Genomic DNA, 27,712 nt, shown 5'->3' with positions numbered 1-27,712 from the left:
CAATGCCACACTGAGTTTCGTGTTGGATTCCCTATGAAGGAGCTGCCGAGTCAGTTCTTCGTCTACAGGCCCAGGAGAAGAGTGAGTGACCTCGCGCCGCAGCGCGCTGTCGGCGCTGCTATGGTCCTCCAGCACGAATGGTCTCGTACTAGGTGCTGGAGTGCGATCGATCCCATTCCGAATTCTATGTTGACCCTTGATGAACATCTGCGATATAGTGTTGTCAGAAGTCGTGTGGTCGGTCGATCTCCTTCCTACCGGCCAGGTAGATTTCAGGACGTGGAGGCGTCGAAGTGTTGAAGAGGAACGAGGACCGCACGAGGCCCTCCTGCCTGTTTCCGCGCTGAAGTTAGGTGCTATCAGCACTTCGTGGTGTGGAGTTGTCGTAAGACAGTCACTTTCTCCATCAGCAGTAGTAGGCAGCTAACAGTATGCATTTCAAGACAAAGACCGTCATCTCTGGTACATCTTAGGATGGTTCATAGACTGTTCTGGAATATATAGGAAGCAGATTTGCTATGGTATCGTAATCATCGAATCGAGTGCTATTGCCGCGAACGCCACCGATCCCAGTAAAATGAAATGATCGTGTGGCATTGTTGGCCGGGAAGCCCCATCCGGGGAAGTTCGGCCGCCGAGTTGCAAATCTTTGTTCAGGTGACGCCACATTGGGCGACTTGCGTTTCGGTGATGATGAGGACTGCACTACACCCAGCCCACGAGTGGAGAAAATCTCCAACCAGGCTGGAAATCGAACGCGGGCCCGCTGCATTGTAGGCAAAAACGTTACCACTTAACTAAGCAAGCAGACATCGATCCCAGTAATCAACTTCTTAAGAACTTGAGAGGTCGAGTATTGAAAGCGAGCTAACGATGAACTTTGACGCGATGCTCGTTTCGCAATGTAGTAATAACCGTTTATGTCCTCCTTATTCTGCTATATTCGCCTAACACGCTTTTAACTGCTGTGTAGGTCCTCTGATACTGGTTCTTATGAAATAAGTACAGTTTCTTTCGACATCTCTTACGAGCTGACGAATGTGTGTGTCACGTTTAAGTTGGTTTCCTGTCCCGTGCTATTTTCTGCTGAGCTCGTACCCTCGGCGTGGTGTTTGTAACACGCCGAGGCTTGACACATTTGCGACATATCGCTTATTTCCTGGTTCTGTCTCTACCTCTGGCGTGAGTGCACTTTGCTTGTAGTTAGATGAATGAATTTTAATTAAATTTTCTAATTTTCAACTCCTTACTATTTTGTGCCCTAAGAGCGGTATGAGCCCACTTAACACTAAAGCCTTTGTATTCTCTCCTTAGACAAGCTGTCTTACAACCGTTGCAACTGGTACTTGATCTACTGGATACTGGTACTTGGGTGAAGCTGACGTCCACGCTCTTCCCACACATACACTATGGGGAACAGGTCTGGTTATATAGTTGGCCGTAGGAGTACTTCAGCATCATAGACACAGACATGTGTCATGTGGATGAGCATTGTCTTGTTGAAAAATAATAATATCACAACACTGTCATATGAAAGATAGCACGTAAGGATATAGGATGTCCATGACATAAGGTTGTGCCATTACAGTACCCTCAAACGCTAGTAGCTGGGGGCTGAAGTCAGTACCTAAAGGCTCTAGACATCGCGAAGCCAGGAGTGACACCACTGTGCATCTCCAAAACTTTGGATTGGGATCTCTCCCCAGGTCACCAACATACTCGCCGAAGATGGTCATCCAGGGCAGTGCAGAGCCATGATTCATCGCTGAACACAATACAACACCATTCATCTGCCGTCCATTATCTACAGTCACGGCACCATCCAACACGCGGAAGTTTGTGTTGTTGCGTTAACGGTATCCTGCACATTGGACAGTTATTCCCTAGTCCATCTGATCCTAACGTCTAACCAGTGCCGCACGGGATAAGCCGAGTGGTCAAAGGCGCTGCAGTCATGGACTGTGCGGCTGGTCCCGGCGGAGGTTCGAGTCCTCCCTCGGGCATGGGTGTGTGTGTTTGTCCTTAGGATAATTTAGGTTAAGTAGTGTGTAAGCTTAGGGACTGATGACCTTAGCAGTTAAGTCCCATAAGATTTCACACACACTTGAACATTTTTTTCTAACTAGTGGTGCACAATTACACTGAACATTGTAGTGAGATCAGTACTTATTTCCGGATCGCTGGTACAGATACGAATGTGTTTGGTGCACAGTGTAGAGGTTCGCCCTTGTAGTGGTCAGACGTGGTCGATTGGATCTTTGATAACAAATGTACTTGTTCTTGTTCCCATGCAGGTCAACTTAAGACCAGTGTCACATCCGAATGCCCCACAAATCTGGGGGTTGGATGATTCGATTTGCCACTCAAATGGATACCGATAATGAGACCCCCTTTCAAACTCGTTTCGGTGTTAATAACATGTCTCTCTTCAACACATGTTATCTGCGTCCTTCACAGTGATCACTCTAGATCTAACTTCGCTCACCCCCGTTCTATGCATTAGCAGGCGTGATAACAGCACTAAACACCAAGAACATTAGCGCACACTGGTGTGCATTCTACCTGTTACAGAGAATTACAATTCTAATTATTTGCATACTCTCCAATGGGGGATATGTGTACGATGTTACAACAAAATCCTATCAAGCCTTCTTCGTGCTTCATTTTTTTGTTAGGCAGACTGTATAGAATATAAGATTTATCAGACGGAGTTAGTTACTAAGATGTTCGGTGGCGATTATATTGTGTACAGGATAGTATGCTCATCCAAAATTCAAAAAGCCAAAGACGAACTATCTGAGCCCTAACGATCTGGCCTATGCCAAGGTCTCTTGTGTTCCAACTTGCGGCTCTTATAAACAGAATCTGTTGAATGAGTGCGAACTACAGTTTGAGAATAAACTGAATAAATACGTAAGTAATGAGAAGTGTCAGAAATGAGATTACTGACAAGATTAACATCGAAGTTAGGGCTACAAAGTACATGAAATTAAGGAATTCTACTACCTTTGGAACAAAACACATGACTTACACAAAAATCAGAATATCACAGATAAAGAGGGCATACCTGGCCAAAAGAAAAAGAAATCTTTACAAGAATGCTTTCCCACTCATCTTTACTCAGCTTACATACTTTCCTTAATGCGTCATGTGCCTGCGATGCCATAAGGCTGCAGCCAGCCTCGCCGTGGGCGCTTGTCATAATATTTTCAGTCATCAGTGTATATTCCGTGGCTAACTATCTGCCTGTTTGGATATTGTAAGTTTTGTGTACCTGCTGTTAAAGTTAGCTCTTTCAGCACCATACATCTTCACCTGACCTAATCAGTTAGGTAAAAAAAAAAAGGACTACTTTGAGTTAGGTTACCGAGTGACGTGGGGCAGTGGTTAGCTCACTGGACTCACATTCGGGAGGACGACGGTTCAAACCCCTCTCCGGCCATCCTGATTTAGGTTTTCCGAGATTTTCCTAAATCGTTTCAGGCGAATGCCGGGATGGTTCATTTGAAACGGCACGGCCGATTTCCTTCCCCATCCTTCCCCAATCCCAGCTTGTGCTGCGTCTCTAATGACCTCGTTGTCGACGGGACCTTAAACACTAATCTCCTCCTCCTCCTTGAGTTAGGTTAGAGTCAGTATCACGATTATAGAAACTAATTAAACTATGATTTCATTTCGAACATTAGTCCTTGAAACTAATTAAACATTCTAAGGCACACGTTATCCTCATTTGTGTCGTTTTCATAAAAAGAGGTACTACTGAAGTTCTTACTTTTGTAAACTGCGCCAGCTGCGGTGGCCGAGCGGTTCTAGGCGCTTCATTCCGGAACCGTGCGACTGCTACGGTCGCAGGTTCGAATCCTGCCTCGGGCATGGATGTGTGTGATGTCCTTAGGTTAGTTAGGTTTAAATAGTTCTAAGTTCTAGGGGACTGATGACCTCAGATGTTAAGTCTCATAGTGCTCAGAGCCATTTGAACCATTTTTTTGTAAACTGGCATGGTTAAGGTAAACGTGTGTTAGCCATTCTAGCAAGAACCTTTAACTGTCGTAGTCCAGATCCTCAACCTTCAATTGATATCCCAGATTGATATTCGCTCTTCAGCGCAGTGTGCGCTGATACGAACTTCCTGGCAGATTGAAAATGTCTGCAGGACCGACATCCCAACTCGGGACCTTCCAAGTTAGGAGCAGAAGTAAAGCTGTGAAGACGGGGCGTGAGTCGTGCTTGGGTAGCTCAGTCGGTAGAGCGCTTGACCGCGAAAGGCTAAGGTCCCGAGTTCGAGTATCGGTCCGGCACGCAGTTTTAATCTGGCAGGAAGTTTCTCCGATATTGGTTAACGTGGTAACAGAAATGTTGCACTTCTAGCGACTCTAGTCGCGGCTATCGGAACACAAGAAAAAAAGTCAGTCAGGATAGCAGGGGTATTACCTCTGCACAAGCGGAGGTACTGGTTTCCCATCTCCAAATGTGAATCACACCAGTTCAGCAAGTGGATAAATCCAGCGCCACAGTGCTAAGTTTACCTGTGGTGTGGGAGCAGCAGCGGCGACCGAGAGGCTGGGAGGGGCCGCGGGGAAGAGCCGGTGTCCACCGAGCTGCTGTCTGGTAACTCAGTTGACTCTGCAACAGACATTCACATTCATCATACGCAGTCCGTAGCTTAAACTTACACGCATTGCACGTTAAGTTGACACTTAGCCTTCGCCTGGCGCCCAATCTGACCCTGCAATGTTCACTCACTCACTGTAGGCATACTGTCTGCAGCGTCCACTAAATCTGAAATCTACTCACAAGCGGTCCCTTAACTTTGTCTGCCAAACCCGCTTACGTTGGAACGAACATCGCCTTAGTATTAACACTGTGTCTGAGGCAATTTCCACGTTTAGTCCACACACTACCCACATTAAGAGGCAACTGCAACTTAACTTCGTGTCTGCTATCAGCTAGAATATCGTTTTCCGAAAAGAATGAGGGGCTCGGAGGGGTAGTACGTAGTATTTGTGAGCACTCTTTGCTGGTGGAAATGAACTAACGTAACACAGTAAAGTCACAGATCCCTTCGAAGTCCGATGCTTGCACGTCTACGCCATGACGCTTGGTCAACGGGGAACACTTGGTGTGCACAACTGTATCATTCAAAAATGAAAATGTAGCTTTCTGACGCTTTGAAAGAGAGACTTGCTAGCTCAAGGGGCCAACCATAACAAAAAACACTCCAGGATCGGTGGGGCTAGCCACTTAGCTGAAATCCCTATCTATAAAAACCTATTGTTATAAAATACAATGAAGAAATAGCTGTCCTGAACTGCTTCCGACGAACTGGTAGATGTCTAGAGAACTACAGATTGGGATTACGGAAAGCTCTAACTCCGTACCAAGCTGTAGTTTTCAGGAAATTACTTGATCAGCTGTCTGAGTACCGATTATTTGTTACCGCCAATCAGGACGTGACATCGTTGGGTGAAGAAGGTGATACAGAAGAAGGGCCACATGATATCTTATAACTTCCAAAACAAAGATCACATGTTTGCTACTGGATTTATTGTAAACAAGAGAAAACATAATCCTTTGACTTCCAGACGATATCACAACAAATGCACAGTGCTTGGATCACAGCCCACTCCATACAGAACCAGTGATACCGACCCCTCTGTTTAGCAACGTTCAAGGAAGGTTTATTCTGAGCACAATGTTGGCTGCTGGTCTGTAGACATGTTCACATCCTCTGCACACGTCTTCTCGATTGCACTAAAACGTAATGGTGCACTAAAACGTAATGTTCTGAAAACCATGAGCTCCGTGCTGAGTAGCGTCTCATCCGTGTTTGTGTCAGCAATCAATTCACCTCACGCTCTGTGAAGAATATCTTCATATGGTTTCGAACTGCTGGTGACTGCGTGACGACTCCAAATAGATCGATGAAACTACCAAATAGAGATCTGTCTTCTGAATGCAAGAGTTTACAAAATCTCGATAACCTTCTACTATCTCTGTGGCAGAAAGCCAACCTTTCCTCATAGTTTAACTGGAATACAATGTCTTTTGTGAATACTGATGTAAAATACTTGTAACATCTCTCTTTTCTTCGTCACTCGCGACGATCTCATCTTCATATTTGTCTCTGCTGACAACACGGGCACGATCCTTTGAAAAGTGCCTGTTTGCACAGCATCGTCCACGGTGTCTCCTTGGCCACTTTTCACTCCGATTTTCCTGTAGGAAGTGTTATACGGCCTGGAGGAAGGCGTGGTTTCTCCATCGGACATAATCGCTTGAAACCTTGCACTCTTCCCTTCGAAGTTTCCGAATGCTCATTTACCTGAGTGTATTTCATGGCCAATGTCGTTCACCAACACGTACCCACTACGTAGCTGTTCCATGCAAACGATTGTTGATAAGACATTCTCTCTCGACTGTCCTGTTCTTCCACATTGGCGGAACTTGGCGACAATCTGAACAGTGGCTTAGAGATTTTTATTGTGAATTAAGAGCGTTCACTACTTCACTGTAAATTTTGTATTCGTATAATTAAAATTAGCCTTTTGTGAATAGTGAATGACTGTTCGACAATGACTGTCGAGTAAAATATGATACAATATCCATTAACAAGCACCAAACCGTGCATAGTTAAAAACCAATGCACCACCGGTAGTGTTGTAGTGAAACTAAATTTTTTTGCTCATCATTGTTCTTGATGAGGTTGTACTTATATTCAATCCAAAGACTTATTTGCTGCAGCTCTCTAAGCTACAATTCACCTCTACGTAGGCTAAGTACAGTGACCTACTTCCATTTGATCATCCTTACTGTATTCGATCCTTGGTCTCCTTCTACCATTTTTATCCTCGATCTTTTATCAGTCGTCAGTCTTCTGACTGGTCTGATGCGGCCCGCCCAGAATTCGTCTCCTGTGCCAACCTCTTCACCACAGTATAACACTTACAACCTCCATCCTGAATTATTTGCTGGCTGTGTTCCAATCTCTGTCTTCCTCTATAGTTTTTGCTCTCTACAGCTCCATCTAGTACCATGGAAGTCATTCCCTGATTTCTTAACAGATGTCCTATCATCCTGTCCCTTCTCTTTTTCAGTTTTTTCCACATATTGCTTTCCTCTCCGATTCTGCGCAGAACCTCCTCATTCCTCACCTTAATAGTCCACCTAATTTTCAACATTCATCTGTAGCATCACATCTCAAATGCTTCGATTCCCTTCTGTTCCGGTTCACAGTCCATGTTTCATTAAGGCGTATGTTTGATACTAGTAGATTTCTCTTTGCTGGGAATGCCCCTTTTGCGAGTGCTAACACGCTTTCGGTGTTTTTCCACAATTCAGTTCAGTATCTCCTCATTACTTACTCGATCTAGTCCTTTAATCTTCAATCCTTTTTCTGTACCGTCACAATTCAGATGTATCTATTATCTTCTTGTTTGAGCTGCTTATCGTCCACGTATCAACCTCTTTGTGGGAATGAGGGTGGGAGTGTGGTGACATGTAATCATTTAAACATTACTCTGCAACGCTTGTAGATATCTCAATCATAATTGCTAAGCGAAAGACATACTACGTAGGGTAAAGTAAAATGATTGTACTACACGTCTACTACATCAATGTGTGAACAAGGAAAGCGGTAAAACGTAAGCGTAACTCTTGAATGCCAAGGGAAATTTCAACTAAAAGTAGTACTCATACAGCTTAATATGCAGAAAAAGTACTGTAGAGGGTGATAGGCTTGCTGCAAGTAGCGCAAGTTGGGAGAAATATAAAAATCAACGAAAACAACCAATATTAGTGTCAAATCTAAGTTTTTCTATGAGCTAGTCAACAATCTTTTTATCACACTCATCAAAGAGAGAGTGCTTTGTTTTTCGCGTATTGGTAAGCGGAGAGTTTTTGTAATTGCTTTGTGTTTGGTGCCGTACGAACAAAAGGAAATAATTTCACGGATGTTCTATAGAGAGCTAAACTACTTACACGTGCACTCCAGGGAACCCGCAGCACTGAGAGTCAGCCCTCACTGCAGGGACAATTTTCAGTAACTTACACACACACACACACACACACACACACACACACACACACACACACACACACACACCAGATAAATGAAAATAGTATAGGCAAACAAAGTCCATTTAGTTATGCTACACGTTATTGAAAACATGTTATTTCAAAATATACCGGATGGTTAATGATAAAAGGGACAATACACGTCCTGTACGTACACTACTGGACATTAAAATAGCTACACCCAGAAGAAATGCAGATAATAAACGGGTATTCATTGGACAAATATATTATACTAGAACTGACATGTGATTACATTTGCACGCAATTTGGGTGCATGGGTCATGAAAAATCAGTACCCAGAACAACCACCTCTGGCCGTGATAACGGCCTTGATACGCCTGGGCATCGGGGCAAACATAGTTTGGATGGCGTGTAAAGGTACAGCTGCCCATTCAGCTTCAACACGATACCACAGTTTATCAAGAGTAGTGACTGCCGTTTTGTGACGAGCCAGTTGCTCGGCCACCATTGACCAGACGTTTTCAGTTGATGAGAGATCTGGAGAATGTGCTGGCCAGGGCAGCAGTCGAACATTTATTGTATCCAGAAAGGCCCGTACCGGACCTGCAAAATGCGGTCGTGCATTATCCTGCTGAAATGTAGGGTTTCGCAGGGATCGAATGAAGGGTAGAGCATCGGGTCGTAACACATCTGAAATGTAACGTCCACTGTTCAAAGTGCCGTCAATGCGAACAAGAGGTGACCGAGACGTGTAACCAATGGCACACCATACCATCACGCCAGGTGCTACGCCAGTATAGCGATGACAAATACACGCTTCCACTGTGCGTTCACCGCGATGTCGCCAAACACGGATGCGACCATCATGATGCCGTAAACAGAACTTGGATTCATCCGAAAAAATGACGTTTTGCCATTGGTGCACCCAGGTTCGTCGATGCAGCGTCAAGGGTCACCGCAGCCACGGTCTCCGAGCTGATAGTCCATGCTGCTGCAAACGTCATCGAACTGTTCGTGCAGATGGTTGTTGTGTTCCAAACGTCCCCATCTGTTGACTCACGGATCGAGACGTGGCTGCACGATCCGTTACAGCGATGCGGATGTCATCTCGACTGCTAGTGATACGAGGCCGTTGGGTCATTCCATATCAAATCACCCAATAAAAAATAAATTTTACACCCACCTCCTTAGATTTTCATGAAATTTGGCTCAAATGGTTCTAATACCATCCTGACAACACCTGCAATTTTTTTTGCTGTATCTCTTACAGTTTTTTTTATAAATTTTTAAAGTTTTTATGTTTTGCGTTTTCTGAACCTTCGGAAATGGTCAATTTAATTTGTATTCAAAATTTTAAATTTGCTTATCTTAAAAACTCTTTTAGATAACATCATGAATTTTTGCAGCAAGTTTATTTATTATACGTATTTGAAGATAAAAATGATGCTATTAAAATATGTTAATATTTTCTATGAAAAAAATATATATATGTATTTTTTTTCTTTTTTTTAACGGATGTTTTGTTTTATAAGAATTGCAATATCTAGAGTCTCAGACCTGATAGAATGCTCAAATTTGTTTTAATTTACTCTTAAATATATAGGCTACTTGATAAAACAAAAATAATGATGGCTTTTTAACATGTTTATTAATTATAGTAGATTACATTAGAATTATGTACGAAGATAGTTTACTTACGACACTTATGTATAACCCAACTGATTGCTCAAAACATTGAATTTTTTGAGTAATTTTGTCTTTTTAATAAACATTAATGCTGATTCAAACTGTTTTTCCACTTCATCCAAGAGCTTTCAGTTCTTTTGATACAGTCTTTTTTGAAGTAATACATTCTCCCAGTGCCGCTTGATTGAGGTGCGTGTACTACACAGACTATGTGCTCCAAAGGCACTATGCAGGAATCTTCTCTTTCAGGCCAATAAAATGATGCAGCTGGTCCTGAAGGATGTAGAAATAGAATTTCTACATCTTCTTCATCATTGAATATTGTTTTTACCAGTCCAAAGTACCAGTTACCGTCATAATTTGCAGCCACATAGCTATTTACGGATGGTTCAACACGAACCCAATCAGAAGAAGAATGGAAAGAAAAGACTAAGGAGGGTTTTACACTATCTGTAGTCCTTCTAATTTCAAGGTTGTTTGTTGGAAGTGGTTTGAAGTTATGAAAACTTCTAGTTCCAGGAATGGTTCGGGTTGCTAAAAAACGTTTTTCTAGTTTTAACCGTAGCAAATCAGCTTCTTTTTTGTCAATAAAGTGAAAATGAATGTTTTCAATATTTTTTTCACAAAACTTGTACACATCGATTGCTGTCATTATTTGTTCTTCGTCTGAAAGCTGTAGACTGGCTTTCCTTAAAATTCTTTTAATAGTTCCTCCTAGGCCATCACAAATTGACTTCCCATGACTTGTTGCAAAAAAAGTGTTGGGCCTTCAAATTAAAGTCTCTCAAGTGTTCAGTCAAATTTTTAAAACTGTTTCTATTTTTGTACTGCCCAGCACAACCATCTGTAAAGTAGTGAACTGAGTCAATGTCAGTATGATGTAATAACAGCCACTTTGTAATTTCTTTTTGTACAAAGTTAACAAAACCAGTGTCATGTTCTTGGTCGTCACTAATAAAACAGTGGTTGGAAACAAAAACATTGTTTTCCTCATTTCTTAGAAAAACTCCAACTGGGTGTAGAGTACAACCACCTCTATTCCAGTGGTAACTTTGGATCTCATTTTGTATAACAAAGGAACAATTTTCACTGAAATCCATGACAATAATTGCTGTTTTGGGTGGTGGGTCTTCTTTCAATCTTTTAAAGGCTGCTGATTGGGATTTTGCTATAAACAGGTGCGGGGTGAGCTTTTCCAATGACCTAACCAATAAAGAAATGTAGTCTTCAACACTGATAGACTGTTTCATCATTTCCGCCCTGTCTGTGTTAACCCACTGACTGATTACAATTTCTTCTTCTAAATCATAATCTTCACTTAGTTTTTCAGTTAGTGCAGTATTTGCAGGACAGCTGTCGCAATGATGTAGCATGCAGTTTTGGTTTTCCGTGTTGCACACAAGCATCTTAATTAGGTCTTTATAAGATTCTTCAATTTTCACAGCATCCAGTAATAGTTTAACATTCTGGTGGATACTGCATACACATACAGTGTGTGTGCCTGCAGCACCAGCAAGGATCCACCATTTAGGTCTCAAGAAACAAAATTTTGAAAATCCTACTTCTACCTCGGGATTCTCCCATTTGAAAGAATAATAGAGTTCTCTCAAGTTACACAAAATGAGTCTTTTTTGCATGTACACATTTTTTTGAACACTTACTTTGTCTTTTGTTCCAGGTAGCACTCTGGAACTTTCATCCTTTTCATAAAAATCTGTTACAAGTCTTACTGTATTTTCAGAAAGAGTTTTACCTTTTTTTGGACCAGGAGTTTCCAAAATACCCTTTTCAGATTTTAGCTTTCTAGCTTGTCGCACCATGTACTCACTTACATTAAATTCTTTCATCACTTTATTTCGAGTCCAAGAATCTGGAGCCAAGGTCAGAATCTGGATTTTTCTAGACCTCCCAACAGATGAAATCTTCTCTTTCATAAGAGAAATCATTACATCAAAATCCTTTGCTTTCTCAACCACACTTTTATCTTCTTCGTCATCATCAGAACTTGGTGCATCATATTTTAATGCTTTTGAAACCGCATTTTTGGCAGTCTTTTCAATACTGCTAACCTTCCTTTTAAAATAAGACCCTTTACTTTGTTCTGACAAGCCATGAAGCTTTATCGGTGTTAAACCTAAATAATCAAGAGCAATGTTTGTTTGTACAAGGGATTCATTTCTGGATTCCAATGATTCTAATTCAACCATGACTTCATCATCTGTTTCACTTTCATTGACTTCAACTCTTAATTTTTCCTCACAAAAGTTACGGCATGTTGAGCAAAGCTTTTGTCCAGGTTTTATGCTAATATTTTTTGTCAGTAATTGTTTAGAAAGATCCAAGCCTACACTTCTCAACGATTTTTTGATGGGCTTTTTGTGTTTTTTAGTGGGTCTACACATGTTGTTTGATACTTTTCAAAAACATTTAAAAAGTAGTAGCTGTGGTGTGAACATATATTCTTAAATTCACACAGATTAATTCCAGATCGTAAGTGGATCAAATCTTTTTCTTCCTCACTCAATTCTGATACCGGTTGTAACTTTTTTGAAGGTGTGTAGGTTGTTTGGAAACAGTCAGATTTTTTAAATAACCCTACACTACAGGTTTGAATATCTGACATACTGATTTCACTTTTGGTCTGATTACTGTTGTGGTTACTTTTATAGGATATTGGAAAAGAATCTCTGTAAACTAAGTAACAGTACTTAATGAGAGTTCGAATAAACTTAATAAAATACTATCCAAGCACTATTTAACACTGTAATAATTTTTTACTTCAAAACACAGGAGTAACAATACAAAATCCAAGTGTACATTGTTACTCCAAGAAGACAAAAACTTATTTTCGGTGTCTAAGTCACTTGGTATTTTTTATTTTTAAAATATAATTAATATTATTTTAAAAATTAGATAACTATTAAACAGGTTAAAAAGCCAACATAATTTTTCTTTTATCTAATAGCCTATACAATTAAGAGTATTTTAAAACAAATTTGAGCTTTCTATCAGGTCTGAGACTCTAGATATTGCAGTTTTTGTAAAACTAAACATCCGTTAGCTAAAAAAAAATAAAAAAACTTGAAAATTTTTTTTCATTTGGAAGAATTTAATATATCTTTATGGTAATTTTTTTAACATTTAGATATAATACACAAACTTATTCCAAAATTTCGTACTGATATCTTGAGTATTCTTTAATATACAAATTTTTTTAGTTGTGAGGACACGTTTAAGTTACAGTTTCCGACTGCTGAAACAACGCCAAATCTAAAAACTTTAAAAATTTATTAAAAAAAACTATAAGAGGTAGAGCAAAAAAATTTTACAAGTGCTTTCAGGATGATAAAAGAAGTAATTGTACCAAGTTTCATCAAAATCTGACATGGTTGGTGTCAAGGCCTGAGTGACTTGACATGGAATGACCCCGTTGGGATCCAGCACGGCGTTCCCTATTACCCTCCTGAACCCACCGGTTCCATATTCTGCTAACAGTCATTGGATCTCGACCAACGCGAGCAGCAATGTCGCGATACGATAAACCGCAATCGCGATAGGCTACAATCTGACCTTTATCAAACTCGGAAACGTGATGGTACGCATTTCTCCTCCTTACACAAGGTATCACAAAAACGTTTCACTAGACAAAGCCGGTCAACTGCTGTTTGTGTATGAGAAATTTGTTGGAAACTTTCCTCATGTTAGCAATTTGTAGGTGTCGCCAGCGGCGCCAACCTTGTGTGAATACTCTGAAAAGCTAATCATTTGCATATCACAGCATCTTCTTCCTGTCGGTTAAATTTCGCGTATGTAGCACGTCACCTTCGTGGTGTAGCAATTTTAATGGCCAGTAGTGCATTTTGCCGGGACATCGCGACACTTAAGCTACATAAGGAAGTACTCCACAAAATGCAACGTCTGGTCACCGTAATATTGCTTTCATGTCATAAGACATGACACGCTGCCACATCAAACAAAATACACGTATCTAGACAGGGTACGACAGCAGCGCTTACCCCTTGCAGGCACTTGCGGCTTGATCATGTGCGTCCCCACAGGCGGCGTGATCTTGCCGCGGTCCCCGCCGGCGCCGGAAGTCCCACGCAGCAGCGATGCCAGCCTCGGGCCCGGAACGTCGCCCCTCGTTTCAGTGGCCTGGTTACGGCGCACCTATGGAGGGACAGTTAGTATTCAATTCCGATTAAAGGATTCTACAAAATGTATGAGACAGGCCAAATACCCTCAGACTTCAAGAAGAATATAATAATTCCAATCCCAAAGAAAGCAGGTGTTGACAGATGTGAACATTACCGAACTATCAGTTTAATAAGTCACAGCTGCAATATACTAACGCGAATCCTTTTCCAGACGAATGGAAAAACTGGTAGAAGCAGACCTCGTGGAAGATCCGTTTGGATTCCGTAGAAATACTGGAACACGTTAGGCAATACTGACCCTACGGCTTATCTTAGAAACTAGATTAAGAAAAGGCAAACCTACGTTTATTGCATTTCTAGACATAGGGAAAGCTTTTGACAATGTTGACTGGAATACTCTCGTTCAAATTCTGAAGGTGGCAGAGGTAAAATACAGGGAGCGAAAGGCTATTTACAATTGGTACAGAAACCAGATGGCAGTCTTACGAGTAGAGGGGCACGAAAGGGAAGCAGTGGCTGGGAATGGAGTGAGACAGGATTGTAGCCTCTCCCCAATGTTATTCAATCTGTATATTGAGCAAGCAGTAAAGGAAACAAAAGAAAAATTCGGAGTAGGTATTAAAATCCGTGGAGAAGAAATAAAAACTTTGAGGTTCGCCGATGACATTGTAATTCTGTCAGAGACAGCAAAGGACTTGGAAGAACAGTTGAACGGAATGGACAGCGTCTTGAAAGGAGGGTATAAGATGAACATCAACAAAAGCAAAACGAGGATAATGGAATGTAGTCGAATTAAATCGGGTGATGCTGAGGGAATTAGATTAGGAAATGAAACACTTAAAGTAGTAAAGGAGTTTTGCTATTTGGGGAGCAAAATAACTGATGATGGTCGAAATAGAGAAGATATAAAATGCAGACTGGCAATTTCTTAACATAGAATATAGATTTAAGTGTCAGGAAGTCGTTTCTGAAAGTATTTGTATGGAGTGTATGCAAGTGAAACATAGACGATAAATAGTTTGTACAAGAGAATAGAGGCTTTCGAAATGTGGTGCTACAGAAGGATGCTGAAGATTAGATGGGTAGCTCACATAACTGATGAGGTATTGAATAGAATTGGGGAGAAGAGGAGTTTGTGGCACCACTACAATAAGGGACCGGTTGGTAGGACATGTTCTGAGGCGTCAAGGGATCACCAATTTAATATTGGAGGACAGTGTGGACAGTAAAAATCGTAGAGGGAGACCTAGAGATGAATACACTAAGCAGATTCAGAAGGATGTAGGCTGCAGTAGGTACTAGGAGATGAAACAGCTTGCACAGGATAGAGTAGCATGGAGAGCTGCATGAAACCAGTCCCTGGACTGAAGACCACAACAACAACAATAAACGAAAACTGCCAAGGCACTTTATCTGCTCCCCCCCCCCTCGAATGTATAATTGGTAAGTAAAACGGACGTAGGTGTTCACTCGACATGAAGTGAGAACAATGAAATATGTAGTAGCGGCAGTTGTGGTCTTCACTACGAAGACTGGTTTGACGCAGCTCTCCATGCTACTCTGTTCTGTGCAAAACTCTTCATCTCCGAATAACTACTCCAACTTACATCCTTGTGAATCCGCTTACTACAATTATCTCTTGGTCTCCCTCTACGATTTTACCCTCCACGCTTCCCTCCAATACTAACTTGGTGATCCCTTGATGCCTCAGAACGTATCCTATCAACTGATCCCTTCTTCTGGTCAGGCTGTGCCACAAATTCCTTTTCTCCCCAATTATATTCAATATCTCCTTATAAGGTATGTATCTATCCATCTAGTTTTCAGCATTCTTCTGTTCTCTTCTTGTCTAAACTGTTTATCGTCCATGTTTCACTTCCGTACGTGGCTACCCTCCGTACAAATACTTTTAGAAAAGACTTTCTGACCCTTAAATCTATATTCGATGTTAACAAATTTCTTTTCTTCATAAACGCTTTTCTTGCCATTGCCAGCCTACATATTATATCCATTCTACTTCAGCCATCATCAGTTATTTTGCTGCCAAAATAGCAAAATTCATATCTCACTGGAAAAATTATGCTGTCGTCGCAATCTTTTCTTATCTTTTTTGGAATCCAACAATGAAATTCCTTGTTCTATCTATTGCAGTTTCACATTTTTTAGTGCCCCACGTAAATATGTTTCATTTTCGTTACAGTCATAACTAAATGCCCAATCTCAATACAGTAAGAGGGAGCGAAGTGAAATGGAGAGAAAGTCAGGACAGACAAGTATAGGATAATAGCAACAGCAGAAGAAAAAGGTAAAACGGGGTAGGGTTCTTTATGAGAGTGACTTATTGTGAACAACTCAGGAGTAGGCCAAATTCATCAGTACTGACAGCGAATCAACGCAAACAACAATAGTTCATGCAGGGCCTGTACATCTCATCCTCACGAGCAGTAGGTGAAGAAATAAACAGACTATATTAGGCAACTCAGTACATGAAAGGAGATGAAAATAAAATAGCCATTATGTATCTGGGAACGCTATGATGGACGAAGATATTTAAGACGGAGTTACGAGAGAATATAGGCTTGGTAGTAGGAATGAGAGAGGAGTAGTCCTAAACTAAACGTCATCTGGTATCACTGTTCAATTATCATAACAAAAGTTGGTATGCTTGGAAACGGCTTGGAGACGTAGGAAACTTCCTGCTTGATAACATTGTGGTCAGACATGAAATCCGAAACCAGGTATTTGATTGTAAGACGTACCCAAGAATGGATATAGACTAATAGAATCGTATCACAACTTGATAATGATGAACAGTAGGCAGAATAATGGAATCGTCCGGCAGAAGCAATGTGTAGGCAAATGGGGGATTAGTTTATTGAGGAATGATGACTGCACGCACTGCGATTATGAATAACATAGTAGGCAGATGAGTAGAAGATAAATGAACTTAATTATTTTCAGCCATAGTGGTTATGTTTGTGCACTGGGACTGTGTGGGATAATAATTTATTTCAAGTTTCTGCTACCAGTCACTTTCTATTTTATGCTTAACCTAACATAATGCAACGCGTTTCGAACATGTTCTGTTCATCTTCAGGCGTTTATACATACATAGATATAGAGAAATGTTACTTAAAAATAAACAGTCTTAAAACAGATTAATCTAGAACTCTTTGTCCATTATTTTTTACTGTAGCTGCTGGTGTGGCATTTGGGGGGAAGGAGGGGGCAGAGTAGGGGTAGAAATCAAAATCAGTGATGTCTTCTGCTGGTTTTCTTTCTTGTGGTTGACTATGTATATCACAGCCTGTATAGGATGCAGATAGATTTGCATCAGTTATGTGTTACGAAAATAGTGTGAAAGGCTTTTATATGACGGTTGATCACTTACAATTTCATCATCTTGCTGCTTCACTTGCATCACTGCTGTAATGGCGGAGTTGTTGATTGACATTACACTATTGCACATTATATTTTGTCACTGATTGCCAACGTAGTTCACTGCACAAATTGCTTCGATATCATACACACAACACAAGATGGCGGACTGTAGCATTTGATGTCTGTATCGATTATCGAGGTTTTGTATCGATATTCTTCGTACTGACAGATCTGTAGTCAATTGTTTACATTACATATCTTGAAACTATTGAGTTAGAACTGGCTTAAGACTGTTTAATAATTTTGAGTTTAGGAATTCAGTTATTTCATTAAGAATGTTATCTCCATGCTTTGTGTTATGTATGAAAATTTCCATTTCTTCCATGCTATCCATTCTTTTACTTTTTCCTATTTTGTGTGAAATCTCGAGGTTGTCTTCGATTTTCAAAGGGTCGCCTGTGTCTTTAATGTGAGTTGCTACTGCTGATTTGTTACATTTACTGCTACAGGCTTGACAAATGTAACAAATCAGTAGTAGCAACTCGCATTAAAGACACAGGCCACCCTTTGAAAATCGAAGACAACCTCGAAATTTTACACAAAATAGGAAAAAGTAAAAGAATGGATATCACATAAGAAATGGAAATTTTCAAAAACTCAAAATTCTTAAACAGTCTTAAGCCAGTTCTATCTCATTAGATTCAAGATATGAAATGTAAATAATTGACTACAGATCAGTTAGTACCAAGAATATCGATAAAAAACCTCGTTAATCGATACAGACTCAAATGCTACAGTCCGCCATCTTGTGTTGCGTGTATAACATCGAAGCAATTTGTGCAGTGAACTACGTTGGCAATCAGTGACAAAATATAATATGCAATAGTGTAATGTCAATCAACAGCTCCGCCATTACACCAGTGATGCAAGTGAAGAAGCAGGATGATGAAATTGTAACTGATCAACTGTCATATAAAGGCCTTTCACACTATTTTCGTAACACATAAATGATGCAAATCTATCTGCATCCTATACAGGCTGTGATATACATAGCCAACCACAAGAAGGAAAACCAGCAGAAGAAATCACTGATTTTGATTTCTAGCCATACACTGCCCCCCTCCTTCCCCCCAAATGCCATACCAGCAGCTACAGTATAAAACAATGGACAAAGAGTTCTAGATTAATCTAGTTTCAGACTGTTTATTTTTAAGTAACATTTCTCTATATGTATGTACGTATAAACGCCTGAAGATGAACAGAACATGTTCGAAACGCGTTGCATTATGTTAGATTAAGGATAAAATAAAAAGTGACTGGTAGCAGAAACTTGAAATAAATAATAAATGAACTTACTTACAAGTGGCAATCAAAATAACTACCGACGAAATTAAAACCAAAGATGTCAACATGAAGAGTACAATAAGAATTGCACTGTTAAACGCAGAGGAGAGAGCATATAGGTAGAAGGAGCATAATGAGGACTTCTACGAGGAATAGATACAGTCCCCTGACGTAACAGAAGAAGAAATTGGTGTCGATTTCAAATACGTAGGAGATTCTGTAACCAAGTCAGAATCTGACAGAACTTTGGAAATCTTTCAATAACGCAGTGCAGAGGGAAGAGCTAACATTCCTTTGGATTTTTAAAGTGATTCGGCGTAACAGCAATTAAACGATTTCTCAAGTTAGTGTGTTGAATCAATGACACTGCAGTACGCCATTGGACATTCAGCAGTATATCATCCAACCAGTCTGAAGATATCAAAATGACTTGACAAACATTATTTTAAGAAGAATGGAAGAGGAAATAAGGAATCTGTTAGATGGCGATCATTTTGGCACTTAGAGAATGTAATGCCACCAAAGATAAGCTCTGAATTCTCACTTGATAATGCAGGTAAGAATTCGGAAAAATCAAGACACTTTTATAGAATTTGGCTACTTATAAAAATTTTGACAACGTAAAATTGTGTAAAATGTGCGAAATTATCAGAAAAATATACGTACGTTATAAGGAAAGACATCTAACGTACAATATGTACATAAATCAACCGCCCTCCCCTCTCCCGTCCGCTCGCCATCTCGCCACCCCTCTCCTATAAACGATGTACCTCGTTTAGGTGGGGTCGGCTTGCATGTCTCAATGATACAGAGCCGTAACTACGCTAGGTGCAACCACAATTGGGGGGTATCTGTAGGAGAGGCCAGACTAACCTATGGTCCCTGAATAGGAGCAGCAGCCTTCTCCGTTGATGCTGGGTAACAGTCTGGATGACTGACTTATCTAGCCTTGTAAAATTATCCTACGTTGGCTTGCTGTGCTGACCTTGTGAACAACTGAAAACAGGGGGAATCTACGGCTATTATGTTTCCCAACAACATCCGGCTCTATTGTATGGGTAAATGATGATGGCATCCTCTTGCGTAAAATATAAAATGATTAAAATACTCCTCCGTTCAGGAAATAGAAAACTGACCTGGCATTCCAGGTCGCAGGGTGGGACGTTGGATCAGTTGATCAAATAGACAGATTAGAGAATTTAAAAAGAGACATAGGCTGAAGTCAGATATAGTGGAAATTACTGATAGCTATTGACAAGAAGAACTAGACTTCAGCTCTGATGGGTGCAGGGTTGTCAACGCAAAATCAAATAGGGGAAATGCGGGAGTAGGTCTAATGAGGAATATGGAAATAGGAATACAGTTAAACTACTGTAAACAGCATAGTGAACATATTACAGTAGCCAAGATGTACGGAGCCGACTCCCAATACAGTTGAATAAATTGTTTGCCTACTAGCGCCACTGATGATGAAGACACTGAGAAAATGTATGATGAGACAAAACAAATTACTGAGATAGTTAAGGGAGACGAAAATTTACTTGTAATGGGTGACAAGAACTCGATAGTACGAAAAGGAAGAGAAAGAAAAATAACAGTAATAAATCGGAAGCCTCTTATTGGAAATTTGGACATAACACAATTTAATCTCTGTTGAGACTTGACTTAAGAATCGTGTAAGAACGTTACATAAGTGGGAGAGACATGGAGAAGGTTTCAGATTGATTATTGAGTATAACGATACAACAGAAATTTCGAAACCTGATTTTAATCTGTACCAAATTCTCAGGGGCAGACTTGGTCTCTGACAATAATTTATTGGATATGAACATCAGATTAAAAATGAAGAAACTGCAGGAAGGCAGTAAAGGAAGTAGATGAAACCTGGATAGATTGAAAGAAGCAGAGGTTGTTGAGAATTTCAGAGCTGATGGTAGGGTTCAAGTGTGGCGCAGACCCTACAAACGCATGGACCCAAGTCCTCAACTAGGTGCTATGTAAGTAGATAGCGGCTGCATAATGGTGTGAGCTGTATTTACATGAAATAGACTGGCTCCTCTGGTCCAGCTGAACTGATCATTGACTGTAAATGGCTGTTCATGGAGTTTTTATTGATGACAATGCGCCACGTCACTGGGCCACAATTGTCTTCGATTAGTTTGAAGGACAATCTGGACAATTTGAGCGAATGTTTTGCCACTCAGATCGCCCCACATAAATCCCATCAAACATTGAAGGGACATAATCGAGAAGCAGAATGAGAATTTCACTCTACAGCGGACTGTGCGCTGATATGGAACTTCCTGGCAGATTAAAATTGTGTGCCGGACCGAGACTCGAACTCGGGACCTTTGCCTTTCGCGGGCAAGTGTTCTACCATCTGAGCTACGCAAGCACGACTCACGACCCGTCCTCACAGCTTTACTTCCGCCAGTATCTTGTCTCCTGCTTTCCAAACTTTACAGAAGCTCTCCTGCGAAACTTGCAGCACTAGCACTCCTGAAAGAAAGGATACTGCGGAGACATGGCTTAGCCACAGCCTGGGGGATGTTTCCAGAATGATATTTTCACTCTGCAGCGGAGTGTGCGTTGATATGAAACTTCCTGGCAGATTAAAACTGTGTGCCAGACCGAGACTCGAACTCGGGACCTTTGCCTTTCGCGGGCAAGCGCTCTATCATCTGATTTACCCAAAGCACGACTCACGCCCCGTCCTCATAACTTTACTTCTGCCAGTACCTTGTCTCCTACTTTCCAAGCTTTACAGAAGCTCTACTGCGAGGTACTGGTAAGAGACGAGGTACTGGCAGAATTGAAGCTGTGAGGACGGGGCATGGGTCGTGCTTTGGTATCTCAGTTGGTAGAGCACTGCCCCGCGCAAGGAAATGTTCCCGAGTTCGGGTCTCGGTCCGGCACACACTTTTAAACTGCCAGGAAGTTTCATATCAGCGCACACTCCGCTCCAGAGTGAAAATCTCATTCTGGAAACATCCCCCAGGTTGTAGCTAAGCCATGTCTGCGCAATATCTTTTCTTTCAGGAGTGCTAGTTCTGCAGGGTTCGCAGGAGAGCTTCTGTAAAGTTTGGAAAGTAGGAGACGAGGTACTGGCAGAAGTAAAGCTGCGAGGACGGGGCATGAGTCGTGCTTCGGTAGCTCAGATGGTAGAGCACTTGCCCGCGAAAGGCAAAGGTGCCGATATTGAGTCTCGGTCCGGCACACAGTTTTAATCTGCCAGGAAGTTTCAATCGAGAAGCAGTCCGTGTACAAAATTCTGCACTTGCAACACTTTTGCAATTATGGACGGCTGTAGAGGCAACATGCTCAATGTTTCTATAGGGGACTTCTAATGACATGTTCAGTACAAGCCATGTGCAGATGCTGCACTTTGCCGGTCAAAAGCAGTCCGACACATATTAGGAGGTATACCATGACTTATCACCTCCGTGTAGAACATATCAAAACTAATTTTGTGCTTAAAAACTAATTATTATGTCATTAATAGTGTGTCTTGTATGTATGAAGTAGTAAGTTGCCCAAATATTATAGCCATGTTATATGTGACACACACAGTGGAATTCACTACATTTCGAAGTTAATTGCAGTTAACAATAAATCAAACACCTGTACAAAGAATTACTTTGTTTGATATGTCATAAAATACAACATCGCATATTACACATCTTGTGGTTTTTGTATGACAGAGCCTGCAGCGAGTTCATGTGCATTGGCCAGTCACCCACTGATCTATTCTGTCATATCTAAAATCTTGATAATCTTTGATGGGCTCTCTTTAGACTTGCGTACTTGGGCATTACCTTCCACAACAAATGTCATGATACGGCGACGAAATTCAAGATGATCCAGTTTCTTATTACCTTTAGTCTGTGTAATTGATGCGTATTTCGTTCGGCTGCATCAATGCACTGCGCCATCAAGCTGAAGTACCATTTTTCCCTCTGATGGATATCCTGTACAGGCTTATGTTTCGATCAGCCCGATCAAATTTACCCATGTTTTCACTTTAAAAATTAGTCATTTGAGACTGTTTAATAGCTATGCTTGTCTTCTCACTCTGCGAAAATCGTTTCATAGTGTGTTGTGCATTACAGGTATAGATTTGGAAGTTACTGTGACCGCATTAGTGTCATTCCATCCTGCAACCATTGTATTGCTTTGAAGTCAATGGATCCTCGAGGAGATTACTGGCATTTTAAGTTCCGGTCTCCTCTAATTGTCCCTGTACCTTGGATTCATTTATCACCCTGTTCAGTAAGGAGGGGAAATGAGATAAAGTAATTATCAAAATACAGGCGCTAAGAGTATTTCATCGAACTCAGTACCACTTAAACACACTGAACAGCGACACTTGCTACTAATCCCAAGTCATTGTAGTTCTCATGTAGAGTACTGCTTGAACCTTGATTAGGAACAATCCAAACAGTCTGTGCAGTACTTGTAGCTCCATTCCCAATTTTGTGGCTGTACCGCATTCGTTTTCGTGTAATGAACTGCTTGCACCCACGTTTACCGAAGATAGACACCAATGTTTCTTCAACACTATGTTTTCCTTCAAGAGGTGCATTTCCATGCAGTCGTCTGTTGAGCATGTCAAATAAATGATTCACCTTAGCGTACCTCTCTGACTCTCATTGTAACATAAGTGTAAACTATGCATTATGAATCGCGGGAAAGAGCCCCAGCAACAAGATTATTGTGGGAGTGTGATCTTGTTTCCCAGTACATATCCCGCCTCGTCAATCCAGTATAAACGCTGAGTAGAAGTGCTGCAATAAATTATCTTATTTAAGTTGAAGGCACATCACCAAGTCTATTACGTTTGGTAGTATTGGTTTGTGAATGTGACGATGATTTTGACAATATCATCATCAAAAAGTAACCAAAGTATTTGCGAAGGGCTTTGATTGTTGGGACACAATATTGTTGAGACCATTCATTATTGCATTCCTCTTTGTATCCATTTTTATCCTGCCTGCCCTCCCATGTCACTACCATTTCTCCTCTTGCCCCCACAGTTGCAATGGGTTCATTTTCGATAGCTAGTTCTTCTTCTGTTTCAATTCTCAACTAACTTCTGGGCAAATTATCCGAATTTGTAATATTTTGATCATCTGGATGCTCATCAGTCACATCATCACAAGTATTAGAGGGGGGGGGGGGGGGGGCGGGGCAGCTAGTGAAATCTGCCTGCTGGCATCCACGATGTCATCATTGTATTCGTCGTTTTCACGTATTCTCAAAGCTTGATTGAGACTGAAACACCTGCATCAGAGAAAAAATAGTAAATTATCATTTTCTATAAATGAATCCCCCATCGTGACTGACACGCTATGTGTAGCACAGTAATACACTGAAGAGCCAAAGGAAATGGTACACATGCCTAATATCGTGTAGATCCCCCGCGAACACGCAGAAGTGTCGCAACACGACATGCCATGGACTCGAAAAGTGTCTGACGTAGTGCTGGAGGGAACTGACACCATGAATTCTGCAGGGCTGTCCATAAATCCGTTAGAGTACGAGTGGGTGGAGATATCTTCTGAACAGCACGTTGCAAGGCATCCCAGAGATGCTCAGTAATGTTCATGTCTGGCCAGTTTGGTGGCCAGTGGATGTGTTTAAGCTCAGAAGAATGTTTCTGGAGCAACTCTGTAGCAATTCTGAACGTGTGGGGCGTCGCATTGTCCTGCTGGAACTTCCCAGGTCGGTCGGAATGCACAATGGACATGAATGGATGCAGGTGGTCAGGCAGGTTGCTTACTTATGTGTCACCTGTCAAAGTAGTATCCAGATGAATCAGGGGTCCCGTATCACTCCAACTGCACATGGCCCACACCGTTACAGAGCCTCCATCGGCTTGAATAGCCCCCTACTGACAGGCCGCGTCCATGGATTCATGAGGTTGTCTCCATACCCGTACACGTCTATCCGCTCGATACAATCTGAAACGAGACTCGTCCGACCAGGCAACATTTCTCCAGTCATCAACAGTCCAGTGACGGTGTTGACGGGCCCAGGCGAGGCAGTCGTGCAGTCATCAAGAGAACACGAGTCGGCCTTCGACTCCGAAAACGCATATTGATGATGTTTCGTTGAATGGTTTGCACCTTGACACCTGTTGATGGTCCGGCACTGAAATCTGCAGCAGTCTGCGGAAGGGTTGCACTTATTTCACGCTGAACAATTCTCTTCGGTCGTCGTTGGTCCCGTTCTTGCAGGATATTTTTCCGGCCGCAGCGATGTCGGATGTTGATGTTTTACCGGATTCCTGATATTCACGGCACACTCGTGAAATGGGTCTACAGGAAAATGCCCACTTTGTCGCTACCTTGGAGATGCTGAGTCCCATTGCTCGTGCGCCGACTGTAATACCGTGTTCAAACTCACTTAAATGTTGATAACTTGCCGTTGTAGCAGCAGTAACCGATCTAACGAATGTGCCAGACACTTGTTGTCCTATATAGGCGTTGTCAACCGTAGCGCCGTATTCTGTCTGTTTATATATCTCTGTGTTTGAATACGCATGCCTATGACAGTTTCTTTGGCACTTAATTGTATATAATACTGAATACTGTGGATCATTGTTGATATTATAGTAGTTTTACACGGTAATGTAATGAACTGCCTTGTCTTCGTTTTGTTGATATAAAACTAGTAGTTACACATAAATACAATGCGTATTACAAAAACCTTTCGTACACAATGCGACAGCGTTCTGCCGTTTTTCCAAGCACACGCACATTATCACAACTTTCCGGTCAAAATAAACATTGGTAGTGCCAGATTCTCATTTTTGACTCCAATTCAAACTTATGACAGCGCCTTATGTTACGAATGAACTGCTGGTCATGTAATCATATCACACAGCAGAGTTCTAATCATGGTTTATATCATTTTACCTGTAGAACGTTTTACCTGTATCTCAGGTCCCCTATCACATACGTGTTGCGACATTACGCATTCCAAACAAACTACTGAAACCATTCTGCTGAATAACCGGCACAAGAAGACAGCACATATGGTACTAAGGAAATATCAATACATGCCGAGAAACATATTTTATGGTGATATACGAAATGGTAACAAGAGGGCTGCAAGACAATCTCGTGAATGCAATCAATTATAACATGAGCCACTGAAAGCCAGCGGGTATAAGAATTCAAGGCTCTCAGGCGGCGACCCAAGTACAGTATCATCAAACAGTCAGTCGGAGGGGTACTAAGCGGTAAGACTACAAATTCTGAACAACAAGTGTAGTGCAAGCAGAAATAGGCATAAGCAACAGTTCAGCCTAGCTACAATAACAACTTCTTGTGATCGCGTTCCAAGACAAAAATTGGGTTTATCAGCGGCATACCATGTCTAGGGCAAGTACTGTGTACTTGTTTATAAGATACCAAATATGAAAGTTATTTTAACTGTTGGTAGCAAGACAAACACCTCTAAATGGGAAAACTATTCTCCGACTGATGGCTCCCCTGCATGCAATGGACAGACGCTTTGCATGGGTTTACTGGGAAGAGACAGGAACACAAGAAACTCAAATAAACTAATTATGAAACAGACTGTAAGGGTATACGCTTTTGAGACCATTTTGATAATGAAATGGAAGTGTGCGAAGCAGGTATCCGGGGAAATTGGCGGTTAATGGCCCAACAAAGTACCTTGGTGGATTCCAAGCTGGCCGGCTGGTGTGGCCGAGCGGTTCTAGGCGCTTCAGTCTGGAACCGCGCGACCGCTACGGTCGCAGGTTCGAATCCTGCCTCGGGCATGGATGTGTGTGATTTTTAGTTAGGTTTAAGTAGTTCTAAGTTCTAGGGGACTGATGACCTCAGATGTTAAGTCCCATAGTGCTCAGAGCCATTTGAACCATTTTTTGATTTCAAGCTGTATGAAACGACCGGGCAGACGAATAATAGAAAGCGGGTACACAAAATTAGGAAAAATGAAAGACTACACCGATGCATCTAGAAGAAGACTGTGATGCATGGAGAAATCTTGAGAAGGGATTTGCCCAGGAGGGGATGCCAAATGGCCACTGAGGACAATGATGATAACATCTGTTATCTAGTTGTTAGACCGCCTCACGTTCCTCTTTAAGTTCTTCTACACGATCGACGTTTCGACCGCTCTGTTTTGACATTCGTCAGATTCTTCTGGTGTTCACGGCTAGTGTTCAGCTAACCGTGAAACTAGAACTTCCTGAAGAAGATCCCAGCGGATGGTTCGAATAGTCGATAATGTACAAGATATTAAAAAGGAACACGGCACGGCCTAGCAAATTAGAAGATTTTACCATCAATGGCAAGAGGATTTCACCATCAACGACAAGAGCGAGAAAATCCTGCAGACGTATATAATATTCATCTTAATTCGAAATTTAACAATAGCAATTAGGAAGAAGCGATACTACTGTCAGTGATTTTTCTAGGGAAGTTACTACTTCCTGGCTCGTAGGAACTGCTATATAATTCCTCAAGTGCTTGCCCAACAGAAACACAGATACTGAATAAATCCTAAAAATGATAAATAAATAAGGAGGTGTTATTAAACTCGAAATTAAAAAGCAACACTAATGCATGTCGACGGACTAACCTGCGTCGTCGGACGTCGCTGCTGCTGCAGATCTCTAAGGAAGGCTTGCAACATGGCGGCGGCTGGGGACCCCTCGTCTCCTCGTGGAGCACTGGCCTGCTGAACACGCGACACAAACCTCAGCCACTCCTCTGCGTCAACCGGAAACAACATCGAGCATCAATAACTTTCTGTCATCTAGTTTCATTATATTATGCACTTAATATAAGCTAACTAAAAGGGCTTCTGCAACATAGACATACTGAAAGCCGATGTCGATTCTTTGTTTTTATTTTAGGGAAAGTGTTGCAATGCTGCCACAAGCGCCGTACACAGTCAGATTACATTCTAATGTAGGTAAAAGAAATAGAAATTATATTACTAAAAGTTACAAAACATCAACAGGAATATCATAAATGTTCCATACCGAAAACGCGAAGGAAACATTAAAATATGAAGATAGCAGAAAGGAAACCCATCACATGCTTGCTTGATTAGAATTAGAAAGTTATAAAAGA

At 41.4% G+C, this 27,712-nt stretch overlaps 1 protein-coding gene across 1 annotated transcript in view; it reads right to left on the bottom strand.

Moving 5' to 3' along the window:
* The window catches only part of LOC126195708 (uncharacterized), a 124,686-nt gene extending 97,318 nt beyond the window's left edge, over positions 1–27,368 (bottom strand). Inside the window, exons 1-3 of the mRNA XM_049934337.1 lie at positions 27,216–27,368; positions 13,737–13,890; positions 4,527–4,623 (exon numbers count right to left, since the gene is read on the bottom strand). Coding sequence (XP_049790294.1) covers positions 4,527–4,623; positions 13,737–13,890; positions 27,216–27,368 — 404 coding nt within the window. The remainder of the gene's footprint in view (positions 1–4,526; positions 4,624–13,736; positions 13,891–27,215) is intronic.
* Positions 27,369–27,712: the final 344 nt, after the last annotated feature.

Source organism: Schistocerca nitens, chromosome 7 (genome assembly GCF_023898315.1).
Source record: "Schistocerca nitens isolate TAMUIC-IGC-003100 chromosome 7, iqSchNite1.1, whole genome shotgun sequence".
Classification (NCBI taxonomy): Eukaryota; Metazoa; Arthropoda; class Insecta; order Orthoptera; family Acrididae; genus Schistocerca; species Schistocerca nitens.
This window is presented reverse-complemented; position numbering and strand designations above follow the sequence as displayed.